The sequence below is a fragment of the Aethalodelphis obliquidens genome, unplaced genomic scaffold, assembly GCF_003676395.1.
Source record: "Aethalodelphis obliquidens isolate GAN/ISIS:26980383/991018 unplaced genomic scaffold, ASM367639v1 scaffold83, whole genome shotgun sequence".
Lineage (NCBI taxonomy): Eukaryota > Metazoa > Chordata > Mammalia > Artiodactyla > Delphinidae > Aethalodelphis > Aethalodelphis obliquidens.
The window spans coordinates 5,745,277-5,765,853 of NW_020838027.1; the positions used below are offsets into that span (position 1 = coordinate 5,745,277).

The 20,577-nt window shown below is 46.1% G+C and overlaps 1 protein-coding gene across 1 annotated transcript in view; it reads left to right on the forward strand.

Annotated features, from left to right (window-relative positions):
* Positions 1-11,399: 11,399 nt before the first annotated feature.
* Positions 11,400-20,577, forward strand: part of LOC113612905 (skin secretory protein xP2-like) — an 11,152-nt gene continuing 1,974 nt past the window's right edge. Inside the window, exons 1-4 of the mRNA XM_027093185.1 lie at positions 11,400-11,404; positions 11,735-12,240; positions 12,846-12,898; positions 13,605-13,710. Of these exons, the coding sequence (XP_026948986.1) occupies positions 11,400-11,404; positions 11,735-12,240; positions 12,846-12,898; positions 13,605-13,691 (651 nt within the window). The 3' untranslated portion in view covers positions 13,692-13,710. The remainder of the gene's footprint in view (positions 11,405-11,734; positions 12,241-12,845; positions 12,899-13,604; positions 13,711-20,577) is intronic.

A 20,577-nucleotide genomic window follows, 5' to 3' on the forward strand; every position in this document is an offset into this window, starting at 1 on the left:
ACACACATACACACGTTCACATACACACACATATTCACATGCAGACACACACATTCACATACACACTCACATACACACACACACTCTCATACACACTCATTTTCTCTCTCACACACACACACACACACACACACACACACACACACTCGCGCAAACACCCTCCCTAAGGGCCTGGCCAGAAAGGGCTGCCACCCACCGTGCCAGGCAGAAAGTTGCTTGGGAAAACGCCCCTGCTACAGGGATGACCTCGAATGTACCCTCACCCAGGGGGAAAGTTAGTCAGTTATTCACAATGAAGAAAAGCAGGCGCAGGACAAGGGGAATCGTGTGCTAACATTTGTGTCATAAGGGGGATGTGCGTGTGCTTGCTTCTAAGTCATGGAACATGTCTGGAAGGATGCCAACAACTGTGCAATGGTCGCCTGGGGGAGGGGAGCTGGCGGCCGGAAGGAGGGAGACTTTCAGCGGATTCCCTTCTGTGCCTTCTGAATTTTGAAATGGTTAAATGAAGACATGGACGCTTTAAAAGACAAACTAGTGCTTTGACTGTGGTGAGTAACACTCTACTGAAAACACACCCCACGGCCAAGCTCCGTGGTGATGTCATGACTGGAAGCCCACCATTCCACCCCTGGTCCCTCTGGCCCTTCCTTTCCCTCTCCCTGGGCTTCTAGAGTCCACATCTTACCTTCTTCAGCCTCTGGCCCTGAGGCATCCCTGTGAATCTGAACCGCAGGAGCCAGGGACCCACGTGCCGGCAGCCACAGCCCCCCAGCTGCGGCCCTCGAGGATGTGGCGGGCAGACCACATCAGGTTCTGTGATCTGGGACTGTCCTCGTTCACCCCGTCTGGTCGCCACAGTCACTCACTCAATTAGGTCTAAAAATGTACTTGTAAGGAAGTCACAGTAAGAAGGGTCTAAAGGATTCCAGGGACCCCCAGTAACAGCCATACTGGGGGCCCCGTAACTCAGGAAGGGGACATTGCCCAGGACCCAGGGCACTCTGGAGCCCGACCACCTCTCGGGCGGGCTGCCTCTTTTCCTGCTGTTTCTGGGCAACTTCCTGCTTCTCCCCGCTCTACCACAAGGCCCAGCCCATCCCCAGCATGACAAGGTGGGCACAGCCCTGACGGCAAAGCCCCACCAAGGACCCCTGGCCAGCCTGTGGTGGGGCTGCTCTCACGTGGGTGCTGCTGCTGGACCACCCATCCATGGCCAGAGGAGACAGGGCCACATGATCCAGGACAGTATCTCTCAGAAGGGGCTGTGGGCCGGGGATCTTATGGTATATCCCAAATCCCTAGGACACCTGCAATCCAAGAGCCTTAGTTCACCCCCAAGGCTGGCCTGGCCTCACCTGACCCCTGGGGAGCTGCCTCTCCTGGAAGTATTCCTATGAACAGAGGGGAAGGTACCCTTCCCAAGTCTGAGAGCCAGAAGAAATACCTCTGATATTTGTTACAAGGGAGAAGGTCCAGGTTTATAAATACCTGACTACAAAGGGCCCACACAGGCACAACCCAGCTTCCTGCCGCCTCTGCCGCCACAGCCCCTGGCAGCCACTCCACTTGCTGTTGTTGCCAGGACTCCAGCAGTGGTGAAAGTATTTGGAGATTTTGGGCAAATCCATGCACACAAAAATAGAGAAAAGTAAACCGCAGAAACAGCGTGGGATTTTAAATCAGAAAGTTCTAGATTTTACCTCTACATCTGCTACTTACTAGCTATACGATCTTAGGCAAGTCCCTTAACCTCACTGAGCCTCAGTGTCTTCATCTGTGAAGTGAGAGTGACAATACCTAATGCACAAGGTTGATGTGAGAATTAAAGAATGCGGATGACAGAGCCTGGTAGAAGCCAGAAAACTTGCTTTCCCAGCCTCCTTTGTAACCAGGTAGCAGGCATGTGACCTAAGCTTCACACACCAGAGGAAACCACCTGAGGTTTAAAACTGGGGAAGTGAAGAAAGAGTGTGAGGAAGCAGGTACCAGGGGGGCTGCATCTCCTGGTGATGAAGGAGATAGAGGCGTGGGGGTCTGGGACTTGCTGGAGAGGAGGTTCCAGTGTCTGGGGGACCAGTGTTGGCCATATGAGATGCACTGCCCGTGACCAGAGATGGACACAAGCCTTCGCTGATCTAGTTAGAGATAGGGTCTGTGTAGCCTGCAAGCTGGGTTCTCTGGTCCTACTGGAAGTTCCCTGGGAATCAAATATCCTAAAATAAATTCCTTTTCTGACCAAAACATGAATGAGTTTTATATTTTGCAACTAAGAACACTGATACACACACACACACACATAAACTACCTGATTCATTTTATTTCAGTCTTAATGAGGTATAATCGACATATAAAATTGCAAGATATTTAAGGAGTACATCATGGTTGTTTGATACACATATACATTATGAAAGGATTCGCCCTATCTAGTTAATTAACACATCCATCAGCTCACATATTTATCTTTCGGTTTTTTTGGTTTTTTGTTTTTCGGTAAGAACACTTAAGTTCTACTGTCTTAACAATTTCAATTATACAATACATTGTTATCACCTAAAGTCACCTTGTTTTACATTAGATCCTCAGACCCTATTCATCTTATAGTTGAAAGTTTGTACCCTTTGACCAACCTCTCCCTATTTCCCCACCCCCCACCCAGGCCCTGGCAACCTCTTTTCTACATTCTGTTTCTATGAGTTTGACTTTCTTTTTCTTTTTAAAATTCCACCTATAAGTAATAACATGGAGTATTTGTCTTTCTCTGTCTGGCTTACTTCACTTAGCATAAAGCTCTCAAGTTCCATCCCTGTTTTCACAAACAGTAGGATTTCCATCTTTCTCGTGGCTGAATAACATTCCGTTGTATATACATCTTCTTTATCCATTCATCCATCAGTGGACACTTAGGTTGTTTCCATGTCTTGGCTATTGTGAATAATGCTGCAATGAACATGTGAGTGCAGATATCTCTTTGATATCCTGTTTTCCTTTCCTTTGGATAGATACCTAGAAATGGGATTGCTGGATTATATGGTAGTTCTATTTTTAATTTTTTGAAGAACCTTCATACCATTTTCCATAGTGGCATAGTGGTTTTAATATCAGCATAATGCTGGCCTTATAAAATGAGTTTGAAAGTGTTTCTCCTCTTCTATTTTTTAGAAGAATTTGAGAAGTATTTTTATTAATGCTTCTTTAAGTGTTTTGTAGAATTCACCAGTGAAGCCACTTGGTCCTGGACTTTTCCATCTTGGGAGGATCTGATTACTGATCTAATCTCCTTACTAGTACTAATTGGTCTGTTCAGATTGTCTGTTTCTTCATTATTCAGTCTTGATAGGTTGTATGTTTTTAGTAATGTATCCATTTCTTTTAGGTTGTCCGATTTGTTTGCATATAATTGTTCATAGCAGTCTCTTATGATCCTTTGTATTTGTGTGGTCATTTGTATCAGTTGCAATGTCTCCTCTTTCATTTGTAATTTTGAGTCCTCTCTTTTTTTCTTGATGAATCTAACTAAAGTTTTGTCTATTTTGTTTATCTTTCCCAAAAAACAGCTCTTAGTCTCATTGCTCTTTTTAATTGTCTATTTAGTCTTTATTTCATTTATTTCTGCTCTGATCATTGTAATCTCCTTTCTTCTACTAACTTTGGGCTTAGCTTGTTCTTAGTTCCTTGGGGTATAAAGTTAGGTTGTTTATAGGAGATCTTTCTTTTTTCTTAATGTAGGCATTTATCACTATACACTTCCCACTTAGAACTGCTTTTGCTGCATCCCATGAGTTTGGGTATGTTGTATTTCCATTTTCATTTTTCTCAAGATTTTTTTTCTCTTTCAATTTCTTCTTCAACCCATTGGTTGTTCTGCAGCATGTTTGATATCTACATATTGGTGAATTTTCCAGTTTTCTTCTTATAATTGATTTCTAGTTTCATACTGTTGTGGTTGGAAACAATGCTATGATATGATTTCAATCTTCTTAAATTTATTGACTTGTTTTGTGGACTAACATATGATCTATCCTGGAGACTCTTCCATGTGCATTTGAAAAGAATGTGCGTTCTGATACTGTTAAGTGGAATGTTTTGTAAATGTCTGTTAGGTCCATCTGGTCTAATGTGTAGCTCAAGTATAATGTTTCCTTATGGATTTTCCTGCTGGATGATTTGTCCACTGTTGAAAGTGAGGTAGTGAAGTTCCCTGCTATTATTATATTGCTGCCTATTTCTCCCTTCAGGTCTATTGATATTTGCTTTATTTATTTAGGTGCTCCCATGTTGGGTACATAAATAGTTACAAATGTTCTATCTTCTTGTTGAATTGACCCCTTTGTCTCTTGTAACAGTCTTTGGCTTAAGGTCTATATTGTCTGATATAGGTATAACTATCCCTGCTTTCTTTTGGTTTCCATTTGCCTGGAATATCTTTTTCCATACCTTCACTTTCAGTCTATATTAGTCCTTAAGGCTGAAGTCAATCTCTTGTAGGCAGCATATAGTTGGTCTTGTTTTTTATGGCATTCAGCCACTCTATATCTTTTGATTGGAGAATTTAGTCCATTTACATTTAAAGTAATCATTGATAGGTATGGACTTATTATTGTCATTTTGTTAATTATTTCCTGGCTATTTTGTAATTTGTTTGTTCCTTTCTTCTTCTCTCATTCTTTTCTTTGGTGATTTGACGATATCCTATAGTAGTATCTTTGCAGTCCTTTCTTTTTATCTTTTGTGTATTTACTATAGGTTTTTGCTTTGTGATTACCATGAAGCTTACGTAAAACAGCTTATATTTATAACACCCTATTTTAAGCTGATAACAACTTAACTTTGGACACATACTAAAGCTCTAGATTCTTACTTTCCCCACACATACATTTTATGTTTTTGATGTCACCATTTATATTTTTTTACCTTGTGTACCCATTAACAAATTAATGTAGTTATAGTTATTTATAATACTTTTGTCTTTTAACCTTTATACTACATTTATAAGTGATTTACCCACCACCATTACATTAGAGTATTTTGAATTTAACTATATATTTACCTACACCAGTGACATTTATACTTTCATATGTTTTTCTGTTACTAATTAGTGTCCTTTCATTTCAGGTTGAAGAACACCCTTTAACATTTCTTTTAAGGACAGTCTAATGGTGATGAACAGCCTCAGTTTTTGCCTGTCTGGAAAACTCTTTCTCTCCTTCAGTTCTGAAACACAAGTTTGCTGGGTAGTAGTCTTGGTTGGCAGGTTTTTTTTTTTTTCTTTCAGCATTTTGCATATGTCCATATCATGCCATTCCCTTCTGGCCTACACAGTTTCTGCTGAAAAATCTGCAGGTAGTCTTATGGGGATTCCCTTGTATGTAGCAAATATTTTTTTTTCCTCTTGCTGATTTTACACTTGATCTTAGCCAAAAGCATGAGAAGCAATCCTCTTGCTGATTTTAAAATTCTCTCCTTGTCTTTAATTTTGACAATCATACTCTGTCTCAGTGTGGATCTCCTTGGTTTCATCTTGATGGAACTTTCTAGGCTCACTAGATCTGAATATCTGTTTCTTTCCCCAGGTGAGGGAAGTTTTCAGCCATCATTTCTTTGAATAAACTTTCTGCCCCTTCCTCTCTCTCTTCTCCTCATGGAACTCCTATAATGCAAATATTAGTCCACTTGATGGTGTCCTATAAGTCCCTTAAGCTATCTTTACTCTTTTTTATCCTTTTTTCTTTTTGCTCCTCTAATTGGATGGAATCCACTGTCATGTCTTCAAGTTCTCTGATCCTTTCTTCCACTTGATCTAGTCTGCTGTTGATCCTCTCTATTGAATTTCTCAATTCAATAACTGAATTCTTCAGCTCTGTGATTTCTGGTTGGTACTTTCTTATATTTTCCTATCTCTTTGTTGAAATTCTCACTTTGGCCATGCGTTGTTCTCCTGACCTCAGTGAGCATCTTTATGACCATTATTTTGAGCACTTTATCAAGTAAATTGCTTATGTCCACTTCTTTATCTTGGTCTCTTGCTTGAAACATATTCTTCTGTTTCTTCATTTTCCTTGACTTTCCATGTTGTTTTCTGTGCAACAGACAGAACAGCCATCTCTCCCAATCTTGACAGGCTGGTCTCAAGTAACAGATGAACTTTATCATTCAGCTCAGCCTGAGTTCTTGGTTGTCTTTCAAGACTTTGTGATTGTCCAAGCTGATTTCTTTGTTCTCCATGGCTCCCAGTAGTTGAGGGTGTGCTAAGAACTGTCAGTGTCCCAAAGTGGAAGATCTCAGTCTGCAGATCTGGATGCACACTGATTGGAAGCCAGATGCTGAGGCAACAGTTTTTAAGATATGCAAATAGGAGTCTTCAGGGAAAGACTGGGAGATGGGCATTTCTGTCTTCTCCCTCTGCTCTAAGCCTTGGGGGTGGGGGGGGGGTGTAGCTCATTAAGAACTATTGCTTTGTTTGCTATAGCCTTGTGGGCCCCATGGATGCAAGTCCCGTTGACTTTCAGAGCTAGGTGTTTTGGGGGGTCCATCCCCCAAAGGTGGAAGTCTTAAAAGTTGGGGTGCAAGATATTACATCCAAAGCCTTGGCTCCTCAGGCGGACACTGGGATTTGAGTTCCCTCCTGACGGCATGGCGTTGTGTAGGTTGGGGTTTATGGCCAGTGTGTCTCAGCCCTTCCTACGCATTTTGATTTGAATATTTTCTCATTCATCCAATGTGTAGAAGCCACTCAGCTGATTTCTGGATTTTTTGGTGGAATTTCTCCACATGTCACTATAGATTTGCTCTATTTGTGGGAGAAGGTGAGTTCAGGAGTCTCCTATATCTCCATCCTGGATTGGTTTTTTTGGGGTTTGTTTTGTTTGGGTTTGGTTTTTTGTTTGTGTGGCCACTTGGCATGCAGGATCTTAGTTCCCCAACCAGGGGTCGAACCTGCACCCGCTACAGTGGAAGTGCAAATTCTTAACCACTGGACCACCAGGGAAGTCCCAGTACCTGAGTGTTTTAAATACAGTCCGTTACACTGCATTAAATTTCACCAATGTGGGGTTTATTATAAAATATCCACTTTAAAAACTCCTAGGATCCACAATTGTCTCATTTGTTAGGAGCCTCTGTTTTCCTTGTCAACTGTCTCTGAGATCAGATATACCAAGGAAACACAAAGAGATTGGTCTGCTTAGAGCAGTGGGGACAGAGGAAGTCTGGGTGGGGTTGTGGGGTTCAGTGGGGTTCTCCAGAGAGGGTGGCAGGCTTTGGCCACACGCACACATACATATATGTATATGTATGTATATAAAATGTACTGTCTGTCTCTCTGTTTGAGGGGGATCTTTACTGGTTTTGTTCATTAATGTATCCCAAGAACCTAGAACACCTGGAACACAGTAGGTGCTCAAGAAACATGTATTGAAAGGGCAATGAATTTATTCAGCAGATATTATTTTAAGCCTACTCTTCACCAGGCCCCATGCCACCCATGTCTACACAAGGAAGACAGCCACAGTCCTTGCATTTTGAAGCTTACGGTCAAGCTTCTTACCTGCTAAAACTAAGACATGTCGAGAAATGAATGAAGGGAATGTACTCACCTTCCCAGGGAATGTGGGATCTTTACAGAGAAACTTTTTAACCCAGAGAGTGACCCTTGAACTTTAGGATTTCAGCCTGGCTATTTCTGGGCAGGGCCGCCTTCTGGGTACATCTCAGATTACACCTACAAGGCTACCCCACCTACATAGCCACCCTGCCAGAGCCTCACGGCAGAGAAAGGAGTCCTTAAGTGACTGCCCTCCTTCCTTCCTCCTTGTTAAGATGACTTCTCCAGTAGTCAGGCCCCCAGCAGCAAACAGAGAGAAAGGGGTGATCAGGGAGAGTTTGGTGGAGGGGCTAATCACAGAGGGGCAGGTGGGGTTGAGAGAAACCAGCCAGGATGATGAAGCCCCCTGGGGTGCTGACCCGAAGCCAGAAGACAAGGGAGCCCAGGAGAAGGGGTCCACCAAGGTCAGCCTGCTAAGGTGCAGAGCAGGTGGGGAAGGTTGGAAGGTCTGCAGGGGCTAATGGAATACCCAGCACATTCTCTTTATCTTCCTTTGGTCAGGCTGGGAAACTGAGGCATGAGAGTTAAACCTGGGGGTCTGTACCCCATCCCAGATGTGGGCCTGAGGCTATCAGAGCAGGCAGGAAAAGGCACAACAAGTACTCTTCAGTTCGTAGGACAGGGAAACAGCAGTGTGCTTGTCTGACTGTCACCACGGCAACCACACTGAGCTGCCTTCCAGGCCCAAGTCCAGGGAACGGTTGGCAGTCACTTTTTCCATCACCCGCCCATTCCATTCCCGTCCCTCTTTCCTTCCTCCTTGGGCCCAGACAGAGTGATTTCCCATGATGCATCCATTCCCAAGGAGAACAATGGATGGCAGCTCTGGGCGGAGGGTGCAGCACTTGGGCAGGGACAGAGATTGGGGTGGGAGGAGCAGAGAGACGCCAGAAAACTCAGAGCGAAGGGGAGAGGATTGGGGGGGCGGGGGCTGTGATATGACCTGGGGCACACAGTCCAGAACTCAGGTTCCCAGACTCCAAGCCTATCACCCAACATGTGCACCAAGTATCCAGAAGAACACACAGTAGCCACAGACGCAGAAAAGGCTATCAGGCTGGGAGACAGCAGACGTAGCTACTTCAGGGCAGGAGGTAACACTGAGAAAGAGGTTTAACAGCCTGTCCCAGAGGAGGGGGGAAGCAGTCCCTCCACCCAGCTCACCTGTCATGATAACACAGTCTACTAACACCTGGGGAGAGAGGATGGAAGTGAGGGTTCCCTAAGGTCCTTGGACTGCCAACACGGCTGGTTGGTGTTCAAGAGTTCAAGGGTCCCGAGCTCCAGGTGACCACCAGCTCAGAGGAGCTGACCACACTGCCCAGAACCTTTGAGAAATGAACATGACTGGGTGGGCAAGAATGCTGGTGCCTGGCAAGGAGAGAAATCCTGTCAACTGAGACAGGGGCCAGGAGAGGCTGAGCAGGGACCCCTGCTCCCTTTCTTGTATGGGAGAATTGATGCAAAGTTTCCGGGACAAGCTGTGAAGCAGCTCCCACACGTGACGCAGATGGTCCCATTAGAAGAATCTGGGACACTCTTCAAAGCAAATTAGAAGAAAGTGAGTTCCACATCAGAGGTTTGCAAACACGGCAGCACCTGAAAATCACACAGGCAGGTTCTTAAAAATAGAGATTCCTAGGGCCACCTCAACCTTACGGAATCAACCATCGGAGCAGCGGTGCTCAATCTCAGCTGCACACAAGGATCATCCCAACACCCAGGGGGACCCCCAGATCGACTCAGTCAGAATCTCCGCGGCGGCGGGGGGAAGACCTAGGCATCAAGTCCACTGAGTATCAGGGTATGATCAAGGCTGAGGATCACAGCTCTGCAGTGGGCTGGGATCTGTGTGTGTAACGTGCTCCCCAGCTTGGGATCCTAAAGAACCCCAAGTAGGCCTCACTCTGTTGGCAGGTATTTGGGAAGCTCTGCTAAAGGCAATGTTCCCCAAAGCAGTGAGTGTGGTCCACCAGACTGAGCAGGGGGAATGGTGGGGGCTGGAGACCAGGTCCTGGGGCCATAGTGAAACGGAGCAGGACCCTATGTTCCCTGGCCCCCATGTCCTCTGCCTGCCTTTTGTCTGTGGAAAAACTTTAGCCAAAGAATAAATTTTATCAGAGAAATGAGAAAATGCAGAAACAAAGGAAAACAGTCGAAGGAGACCAAATAATAATAATTTAGTCATTAAGCAAAGTCAAGGACCTTTAGTTCCTCCTCAAGGGCTATAGATAATATTCTGAGCCATATCCTGTGAGCTGTCTTATAGACACTGAAACCTCCACAAGGTGGAAGAAGTGAACTACATGATGACCAGGCTGTAGCCATGACACAAGCTGCCACAATTCTGAGAAATGGCCTCAAGGAAATGGGAACAAACCAACCCTGGAAATGAAGACTAACTGTACTTAAAACAATCAAGATGATACTGATCAGACCACCTCATGGCTAATTTCAAGATGAGTGTCCGCAGGTTCGTGCCCTGGTCCGGGAGGATCCCACATGCCGCGGAGCGGCTGGGCCCGTGAGCCATGGCCGCTGAGCCTGCGCGTCCGGAGCCTGTGCTCCGCATGGGAGAGGCCACAACGGTGAGAGGCCTGCGTACCGCAAAAAAAAAAAAAAAAAAGATGAGTGTCCGAGCTGATTGTGCTGTTTCTGCAGGTAGCCCCCTCCCTCGGTCTACAAAAGCTCTTGCCTCCTGATGGGTGGGGGGGGGGGGGGGGGGGGGGGCGGAATTCAGTCTTTGGACAGGTGTCCACCCTCCCCCCCACCCCCCGGGTTGCCGGCATCCAAAGTAAAGCAAACTCTCCTTTCCACCAGCCTGGCCTCTTTATTGGCTTTTGAGCGGCGAGCAGCCAGACCCCACTTTCGGTTACAGTAGGGATATAGCCAATGACTGGACAAGAGGGATGCCCAGTGCTTCTCTCCTGCACTGTGGCACATGGGAAACTGCGGAACTGGGGCCCCAGCAGGAGGGGCAGGGCTCACCGGACCCCCTCCCCCAGCACGGAGCTAGCTCTCAGTTTAACACTGTGCTCTTCAGACACCCTGAGAAGCAAGCCATCTGCAGCATACTCCTGTGATGAAATAAAATTCAAACTTTATGGTAAGACAAGAAACATAAACATAAAATTTTTCTTTGCTCATCTGGGCTTCCTCCCTCCTCGCGTGTGTGTGTGTTTGTGTGTGTGTGTGTGTGTGTGTGTGTGTGTGTGTTGCATCTGCATTAACCCGATCTCCTTTGGAGATCACATTCTTTCTTAATCTCATAAAGGGTCACAGCTCCTTAAGAGATAACCTTCCTTCTTAATCTTGTAAGAGGCCACAATGACCCATGACCACACTTTGTACGAGGGGATCTGGATTGTGTAAACTGTCAATAATACGTCATTTAATATACAGCCCTCGCTCAAAACTTACGTAACTGTGCTTTGACCTCTAACAGGCCAAACAGTTCTCAGGGCTTTCGGAGAGGCTGTTCCCAGGTTATAACCCTCAGTTTGGCGTGAATAAAATTTCCCATTTCTTTCTTAGATCGACTGGTTAATTTCTGTGTCAACACCTGGACCTCAACAATATTTGAAGTCAGCCTCATGCATACGGCCTCTGAGGTCAGGGGGTCTGCGTTTAACTCCCACACTATACTTCCTAGCTGTGTGATGTTGGGCAGGTTACCTAACTTCTCTGAGCATGTTTCCTCAGCTGCCATATGGTGATACGAATAGTATCTATATCTTAGTGCGGTGGTGAGAATCAAACAATTCATCCATGAAGAACACTTGCAACAATACCGGGCATGCAGTAAGCGCCCCATGAAGATGAGCTATGAGACACATATATACACATATTATTTATTATACATTATGACTGACTATGCGCCAGGAACTATTTTAAGCACTTTCCGTGGCCTGGTGAGCAGGAGGTCCAGACCCAGGAGCTCGGCCTCCTCTCTGAGGCCTTTGGACAAATCACCTTCCTGCCTGGGCCGGATCTCCCACGCAAAGCCAGGGCCCAGGCTCCGCAAGGCCTCGGGCATCTTTGATCCCGGAGGTGCTGAGCCAGACCCTCTCTGGACACCGGGCACCTGTCAACCTGCAGCCAGGACTAGGGTTCCTCTTCCTTCTGACTTAGTCTGGGAAGAGGCGAAAACAGACGGCACGCCAAGGTACAGAGCCGGCTTTCTGCGTGTGGCTTTGGCGTGAGGGCGAGTTTCTCCGCGCCGCCCGCAGCCCACCCGGCACCCGGAGCATCCCGGAGGGCCCGGCCGCCTTTTTGGGAGCAGTTCTCCAGGCAACCACGCCCCTCCCCTTCCCCCCGCCCGCAGGAAGTGCCACCGCCCAGCGCGGGCCCCCGGGCAGCGCCTCCGCCGTCTCCCGAGCTGGCACGCGCCGCCCTTGGATCAGCCTGGGCGCGCCCGGGCCCAGACGCGCACGAAGTCTCCTCCCGAAGCCCCGGCCCCGAAGGAGAAAACGCCGCGCGCAGGGCCCAGCGCGCCCCCGCTTTGGGGAAGCCCGGGCCCGGCCGGCGGCAGGGTGGCGCCCTCTGGGGCCCTCCCGAGGGTCAGCTGCGGGCGGCGGCCGGGGCGCGGCGGGCGCGGGAAGCCAGAGGACGGCTGACTCATCTTCCTTCCCGCCGCCGTGAGTCACCCGCCTCCCCCGGGACCCGCTCCCTCTACCCCCACCGCCCCCGCCGCCCTGTGGCTCCCCCTGGCGGCCGCCCTGACTCCCCGCTGCCCCTCCCAGCGCCCTGCGCCCCGCCCCCTCCCCGCCCCCGCCTCGTGGCCCCGCCCTCCTCACCCCTACGCGTCTCCACCTTCTGAGCTGAGGAGCTCCGGAAGCCTTCTATGCTTAGTTTATGCATTTAATTCATACTCACAGCCACCCTGGGGGAGGCAGTTGCCATTATGCACCCATACTCAGATAAAGAAATGAAGGCTTAAGTCATGATGTAATGACAATTTTTTAAAAAATATTTATTTTTGGCTGCGTTGGGTCTTCGTTGCGCGCGGGCTTTCTCTAGTTTCCGAGAGCGGGGGCTACTCTTCGTTGCGGTGCGCAGGCTCTAGGCGCTTGGGCTTCAGTAGTTGTGGCACATGGGCTCGGTAGTTGTGGTTCACGGGCTCTAGAGCGCAGGCTCCATAGTTGTGTGACTCGTTCAAGGTTGCTGGGACCCAGGCCTCGGTCCCCAAGCCCTGGGGCTCTTTCCATTTTCTCAATGTCATCTCCCCTCTCTCTTCCTGCAGGCAACCCATGTGACTCACGGTGGAACTCAGCCCACATCCAGATTCCAGCACCGGTGAGTAAGTTACCCTGCTGGATGCTTTTGCAGGAGAACCCACCCTGCTGGGAAGCCAGCTCTGTGGGGCCGGGATTTCTTTTCCTCTGTTTTATTCACCGCTGTCTCTCCAGTGCCTAGAAGAGTGAGTGTCTACATTTCATGGAGCTCCACAGATAAATGAAACCTCTCCGCCAAAGAGGCCAGGCAGTCCCAACAGGCCTCAAGGAGATGGAGAGAGGGACTTCCCTGGTGGTCCAGTGATTAAGACTCCGCCCCCCAAAAATGGGGAGACAGGAAATGAAGGGTGGTGGAGGGGTCAGTTCTTCTCCCAAACCTCTCCCAGAAGGAAAGACGCCTCCTAGGGCTCCTTTCGCTGCCCGTCTTCATGCTTCATACCCTGTCCGGGTCAGAAAAGTCTTCCCCAAACCTAGCCATGATTTTATTCTCACATTCCCTACATACCTGAGGGGCAGTAAGTGAGGTTTGCATCCTCCTGGTTCCTCATGGCTGCTTCTAGAAGTGTCGTCCCATCACCACCCCTGCCCCTCCTGTATAAACCTCCTTGAAGAATCTGGGCGATCAGCTTTAGCTCCCGTTCCCCTTCCTCCTGGTGTCCCTTCTTGCTGTTGTCCTCTGGCCTCTTGGCCACTTCCCCTCCTTCCCTGAAGACTCGGCTCCTGGCTCAATGCCTGCTGTCCCCGTGACTCTGCTCTCGCTCTGCCAGGCAGCAGCCCCGTGGGAGGAACCATCCATCACCACGGCCTCTGATCCTGGGCCTTTTGATTCATGCTACAACACAGAGGAACCTTGAGGACATTATGTTAAGTGAAGTAAGTCAGTCACACACATATAGTATACGATTCCACTTCCATGAGGTCCCTACTGTGGTCAAATCCACAGAGACAGAGAGAAGTGGAACGGTGGTTGCCAGGGAATGCGGGGCCAGGGGGATGGACATGGGAAGTTGTTGTTTGATGGGTACAGAATTTTAGTTTTACAAAATGAAAAGAGTTCTGGAAATTGATTGCACAACAATGTGAATGTACTTAACACTACTGAACTGTAAACCTAAAAAAATGGTTAAGATGGTAAATTTGGCATTGTGTTGGGGTTCTTTTACAATTAAAAATAAGAAAAACATAAATTAGCTGGCATTTCTCTCCTGCTTTAAACCCTAGAATGGCTTCCTGTTATGAGAATAGGATCTGAATTCCTTACTTGGTGTAGAAAGCCCCGATGACTTCTACTCCTCTGTCACCCTCACCTCTGCTCTGGGTCCCCCTGTTCAGCCGCACCAGCTGCCTCTGCGTACCCACACCAGGCTCGTCCCCCCCGGAAGGCTCTGTCTCCACCTTTTCCCCTGGCAATCCCCACCCTTTACTCTGAGCTAACACGCTCAGGTTTTCCCTGGCCAAACTATCTGTAGATTTCCCCATGTTTCTATGTCGCTGTCCCCTTTACTTCTTCAGAGCACTTTTCTCAGTTTGCAATTACAGACTTATTTGTTTACTGCCTGTTTCCTGCTGACATGGCCACCATTGCTGCCATCACCTCCAGGCACTAAGCCCCAAGAAGGCAGGAAGCAGAGCTGTCCGGATCCCCCTCTACCCCAGCACCCAGTACAGGGTGCTGGACACACACTCAGTCCCTCCTACATCTTTGCTGATGAACGAGTGAGTTTCTGGCTTTTTTTCTCGGTGTAGCAACAGCACAGGGAGAAGCAGGCGTTCTTGGAGTTAAATCCCAGCCTCATCACTTATTAGCTGTGTGTCATTAGCTGTGTGAACTTCAGGGGTTTTGGGGTTTTATTTTCTGTAAACTGGGGATATCTTGCAAGGTAATTTTGAGGATTATTGTGTTAAATTATATATAACAAGTGCTCGCCACCGATAGATGTCAGCGTATTAGTGCCTAACGTCATTGCATTCTACTCTCTCAAGGGGATACTGTTACCTTGAGTCTGATCAAAACTATAAAACCTCCCTCTAGATAGAAAAATGAAGCTAAACACATATTTTACACATAAATTCTAGGTGTTCACTGACCATCAGAAGCCTGACCAGAGTCACCAGGTTAAGAACCTGAATATAAGGGAGAAAAACAAAGCAAAGTGTTAGCGGTCAAGAATGCCTGGGGAATAACTAAAGCAGCCCCGCAGGTCCAGGGCTGCCATCCTTGGTTCTACAGCGCCGCCTGGCGGTGGGATAGAATTGTTGCCTAGGATTCCCAGGCCAGGGGAGAAATGCAGGATTCCGAGTCCCTGCTCCGAGCCTACCCTCAGCACCTCGGCTGGCCTCTGTCCACACTTCTTCTCCCGCATCCCATCTCTTAGGAATTTAAAGTCTCTTGGAGCACTGAGGGACTTCCCTGGCAGTCCAGTGGTTAAGACTCCGTGCTTCCACTGCAGGGAGCGCGTGCTCGATCCCTGATCCAGGAACCAAGATCCCGCATCTGGTGTGGCGCAGCCGAAAAAAAAACCAAACAAAAACAAAAACAAAAACTCTTGGAGGACTTCCCTGGTGGCGCAGTGGTTAAGAAACGCCTACCAGTGCAGGGGACACGGGTTCGAGCCCTGGTCCGGGAAGATCCCACATGTGGCGGAGCAACTAAGCCTGTGCGCCACGACTACTGAGCCTGCGCTCTAGAGCCCACGAGGCACAACTACTGAGCCCGCGCGCCACAACTACTGAAGCCCACGTGCCTAGAGCCTGTGCTCCGCAACAAAAGAAGCCACCGCACTGAGAAGCCCGAGCACCGCCACGAAGAGTAGCCCCCGCTCGCTGCAACTAGAGAAAGCCCACGCGCAGCAACAAAGACCCAACGCAGCCCAAAATAAATAAATAAATTTATTTTTGTAAAAAAACAACAACTCTTGGAGGCTTGAAATGTTTCCAAGAAAAGTTGTATCACTGGGCTCTCAGGTAGACTGGTAGTTTCAGGGAAAAAAGTAATAAGCACCTTAGTTCCCCACTTTTCACAGATTCGAAATGTGGCATTGATTACAGCTGTCACAGTGTCTCATTATATTAATAATTATTACAATCCTAAAGATTTCAGATTCTTAAAGATTTAATTAATGGGGACAGGGGACTCTGGTGAATCATTTTCCTGTCATATCCATGTTTTTGTTTACCTTTTAAAATGTGCTTTATATGTTCATACTGTTGTGCTATGTTATACCCCCAAATTAAAAAAACTCATGAATGGCTCAAAAGTGCTTCCTTGATGTGTAAATGTAGCAATTAAGGTGGTAATAGGGACCTGACAACTCAGAACAATGCCATTCATAAACTGTGAACTGGGTTTCAGTGGGGATATAATATGTCTAAAGGTGCTGGGATGAAGGAAAATGTGAGTGATGATTTTGCACAGTAAGAAAAAAGAAACTGCAAATAGGAACTACCACAAACATTCTCTGGAAACTGGATTTTATTGACTATTCATTCACCCCTGTCCCCAGGGCATTATCAGCTCTAAAACGTCAAATCGAGGTTCAAAGTCATTAAAGCTTGTGTATCGCTCATAGTTAGAGCCTACTGATTTTTTCCAGAATAACTTCAATATAGCATTTCCCAGAATAAAAATTTAAGTTTGTGATAGAGAAAGGCCCCAGGAATGTAGCACATCACTCCAAGTTGCCCTCACTCTTCAGAGCAAACACGAGTACAAGACACACAACAGAGAAGACAGACAAACCGGTTGTGAAGTTAGTGACATAGATACTTAGGAAGCAGTTTTATCGCCACTGCTGGATGTCAGAGAACAGTGGCAAACTAGGTTCAAGATCAATCATCATCGGGTACGGATGTCAGCATTCAGTTCTCTTTGTGGCTGGTGAAAATCCTCATATCCAGACGGTGCAATGGCTTTCAGAAGGGGGAGCACATATGATGGCAAAGTAGTCAATGAGTTTCTGTTCCGCTTATCTCTAAAATTCTCTACTGCAAGAGAAAAATACTTTGTCTTATTAGAGATTATTTGGTAAATGAAAAAGACACACTGGAATCAGGACAGATGAAGCACTGGCTTTGGCAGCAAGAAGGCAGGAGGTCTAAATTCTAATAAAGGAGGTTGTCTAACTCTGAGCCTCAGTTTTTCCCTCTGAAAATTGGGAATGATGTTGATAACAGTAATAGCAATGCCTGTTTCATACAGCTGTGGTAAAGATTAGTGAAGAACTACCTATAAAGCATTTAGGGCAATGTCTGGCATATACTGAATAGAAAGCACTCAGTGAAGGTGAGCTATTATCATTATCATCATATGAATTCCAGTTCCAACACTGTTTAATTCACGGAGAACCACTGACAGCCCTCAATACGTGTCCTGAACCCAATTCAGTGTTGAAGGAAATAGAAAACATTTTCACCATGAGTCAAACAGCAGTCACTAAGGACACATTCTTTTCAACGTGGTCACAGAAATAGGCAGCAAGTACAAGAACGCTTCCTACCTGCAACCCCTAGGAAGTACACGGATGCTGGAGGGCAAAGTAGTTCACATGAGTCTTGTTTTGTTTTAGCATTTTATTGAGATATAATTCACATAACATAAAATTCCCCATTTTAGGGCTTCCCTGGTGGCCCAGTGGTTAAGAATCCGCCTGCCAATGCAGGGGACACGGGTTTGAGCCCTGGCCCAGGAAGATCCCACGTGCCGCGGAGCAACTAAGCCCATGTGCCACAACTACTGAGCCTGCGCTCTAGAGCCCGCAGGGCACAACTACTGAGCCCGCGTGCCGCAACTACTGAAGCCCACAAGACTAGAGCCCGTGCTCTTCAACAAGAGAAGCCACTGCAATGAGAAGCCCGCGCACCTCAACGAAGAGTAGCCCCCGCTCACTGCAACTAGAGAAAGCCCGCGTGCAGCATCGATGACCCAATGCAGCCCAAAATAAATAAATAAATTTATTTAAAAAATAATAATTCACCATTTAAAAGTGTACACTTAGTGACTTTTAGTATATTCACTATGTCGTGCAACCAGCACCACTATCTACTTCCAGAACATTCTTATCACCCCAGAAAGAAACCCCATACCTGTTAGCCGTTAATCCAGATTCCCAGCCTCCCCCAACCCCTGGCAACTGCTAATCTACTTTCTGTCTCTATGGCTTTACCTGTTCTAGACATTTCATATAAATGGCATCATACACTCTGTGGCCTTTTGTGACTGGCTTGTTTCACTTGGCACCATGCTTTCGAGGTTCATCCGTGTCATAGCACGTAATAGTACTTCACTCCTCTTCACGGCTGAGTAATATTCCACTGCATGGATAGACCCCACTTTGTTTATCTATTCATCAGTTGATGGACATTGGGTTGTCTCTGTTTTTTGGCTATTTTGAATAATGCTCCCATGAACATTCATGTACGAGCTTGCGTGTGAACGTATGTTTTCAGTTCTCCCAGGAATGAAATTGCTGAGTCCTGTGGTAATTTTATGTTTTACCTTTTGCGAAACTGCGAAACAGCTTTCCACAGCAGCCGAAACGTTTTACATTCCCAGCCGCGATGTATGAAGATTCCACTTTTTCTACGTGCCCGCCCACACTTGTCGTTGTCGTTGTTGTTGTTACAACTGTCCCAGGGGATGTGAAGTAGCATCTCCTTGTGGTTCTGATTTACATTCCCCTAGTAACTAAAGAAGTTAAAAACATCTTTTCATGTGATTTTTGGCCATTTGTATATCTTCTTTGGAGAAATATCTATTCAAACCATTTGCCCATTTTTTAACTGGGTTGTCTTTTTCTTGTTGAGTTGTAAGAATCCTTTATATACTCTGGACACTAGCCCCCTTATCAGATATATGATTTGCAAATATTTTCTCCCATTCTGTGGGTTGTATTTTCACTTTCTTGTTAGTGTTCTTTGACCCACAAAAGTTTTATTTTATTTTATTTTTTATTCTTGGCTTAGTTTTATTTATTTATTTATTTATTGGCTATACCACATGGCTTGCAGTTCCCTGACCAGGGGTTGAACATGCACCCTCAGCAGTGAAAGTGTAGAGTCCTAACCACTGGACCGCCAGGGAATTCTCTGATTCACAAAAGTTTGTGTGTGTGTGTGTGTGTGTGTGTGTGTGTGTGTGTGTGGTACACGGGCCTCTCACTGTTGTGGCCTCTCCCGTTGCGGAGCACAGGCTCCGGACGCGCAGGCTCAGCGGCCATGGCTCACGGGCCCAGCCGCTCCACGGCATGTGGGATCTTCCCGGACCGGGGCACGAACCCGCATCCCCTGCATCGGCAGGCGGACTCTCAACCACTGCGCCACCAGGGAAGCCCACAAAAATTTTATTTTTGATAAAGTCCAGTTTATCTGGTTTCTTCTCCTTGACTGCTTGTGCTTTTGTTATCATTTCTAAAAATCTACTGCCTAATCCAAGGTCACACAGACTTTCACATATGTTTACTTCTAAATTTCTATAGTTTTAGCTCTTACATTTAGGTCTTTGATCTATTTTGAGTTAAGTTTTGTATATGGTATGAAGTAAGGGTTCAAATTCATTCTTTTGCATGTGGATATTGAGTTGTCCCAGCATCCTTTGTTGAAAAAGCTATTCTTTCCCCATTTAATGGTCTTGGCACCCTTCTCAAAAATTGATTGACCATAAACATATGGGTTTATTTCTGGACTCTCAATTCTATCCCATTGATCTATGGCTGTCCTTATACTAATACCACACTGTCTTGATTACTATAGCTTTGTAGTAAGTTTTGAAATTGGTAAATGAGTCCTTCAACTTTACTCTTGTCTTTTCAAGATTGTACTGGTTATTCTTGGTCCCTTGCAATTCTATATGAAATTTAGGATTCGCTTGTCCATTTCTGGAAAAAAAAAAAGCAGTATTAATAGGGATTTCAGTGAATCTGTAGGTCAGTTCAGCAAATATTGCCATCTTAACAGATGGCAGATCTTAAATTTTCCAGACAGTGAACACGGATGTCTTTAGATTTATTTAAACCTTCTTTAATTTCTTTCAGAAGTGTTTCATAGTATACAAGTCTTGCACTTCTCTGGTTCAATTTATTCCTAAGTATTTTATTCTTTTTGATGGTATTATAAATGAAATTGTCTTCTTAATTTCACTTTCAGATTGTTCACTGCTAGTACATAGAAATGAAGCTGATTTTTTATGTTGATCTTATATCCTTCAACTTTACTGAACTTATTTATTAGCTCTAATCAGGGTTGGGGTGTTTTTTTTGTTTGTTTTTTGTTGTTATTGTGGTGGGGTTTTTTGTTTTTCTAAATTCTTTAGGGTTTCTTTTAATATGTAAGACCATGTCGTCTGGAAATTAAGATAGTTTTACTTTTTCCTTTTCATTACGTGAGATTTTGAAATGCGGGATGACACTTCGTGACTGATGGTGCCGATAAAGAGCATTCTTCCAAACGCACGTGGTTTGCTCAAGTCGTATATCTTAGTGATATGTCAGAATCTATCACCCAGAACCAAAAGTTCACAGTTGTGACGCTGGACATAAAATATCAGGATTTCTTAAAGCTAGAACTCTGGCACAGTTGCATCATCAAAGTTTTACTATGTCCCAACATTGGATTTCTTTGAAAAAGAAATTAAAAACATATAATTGGGCATATTTTAAAACCACTTTGATAAAAAAAACTTTGTGCTGTGGATATTTTAACACACACACACACACACACACACACACACACACACACACACACACA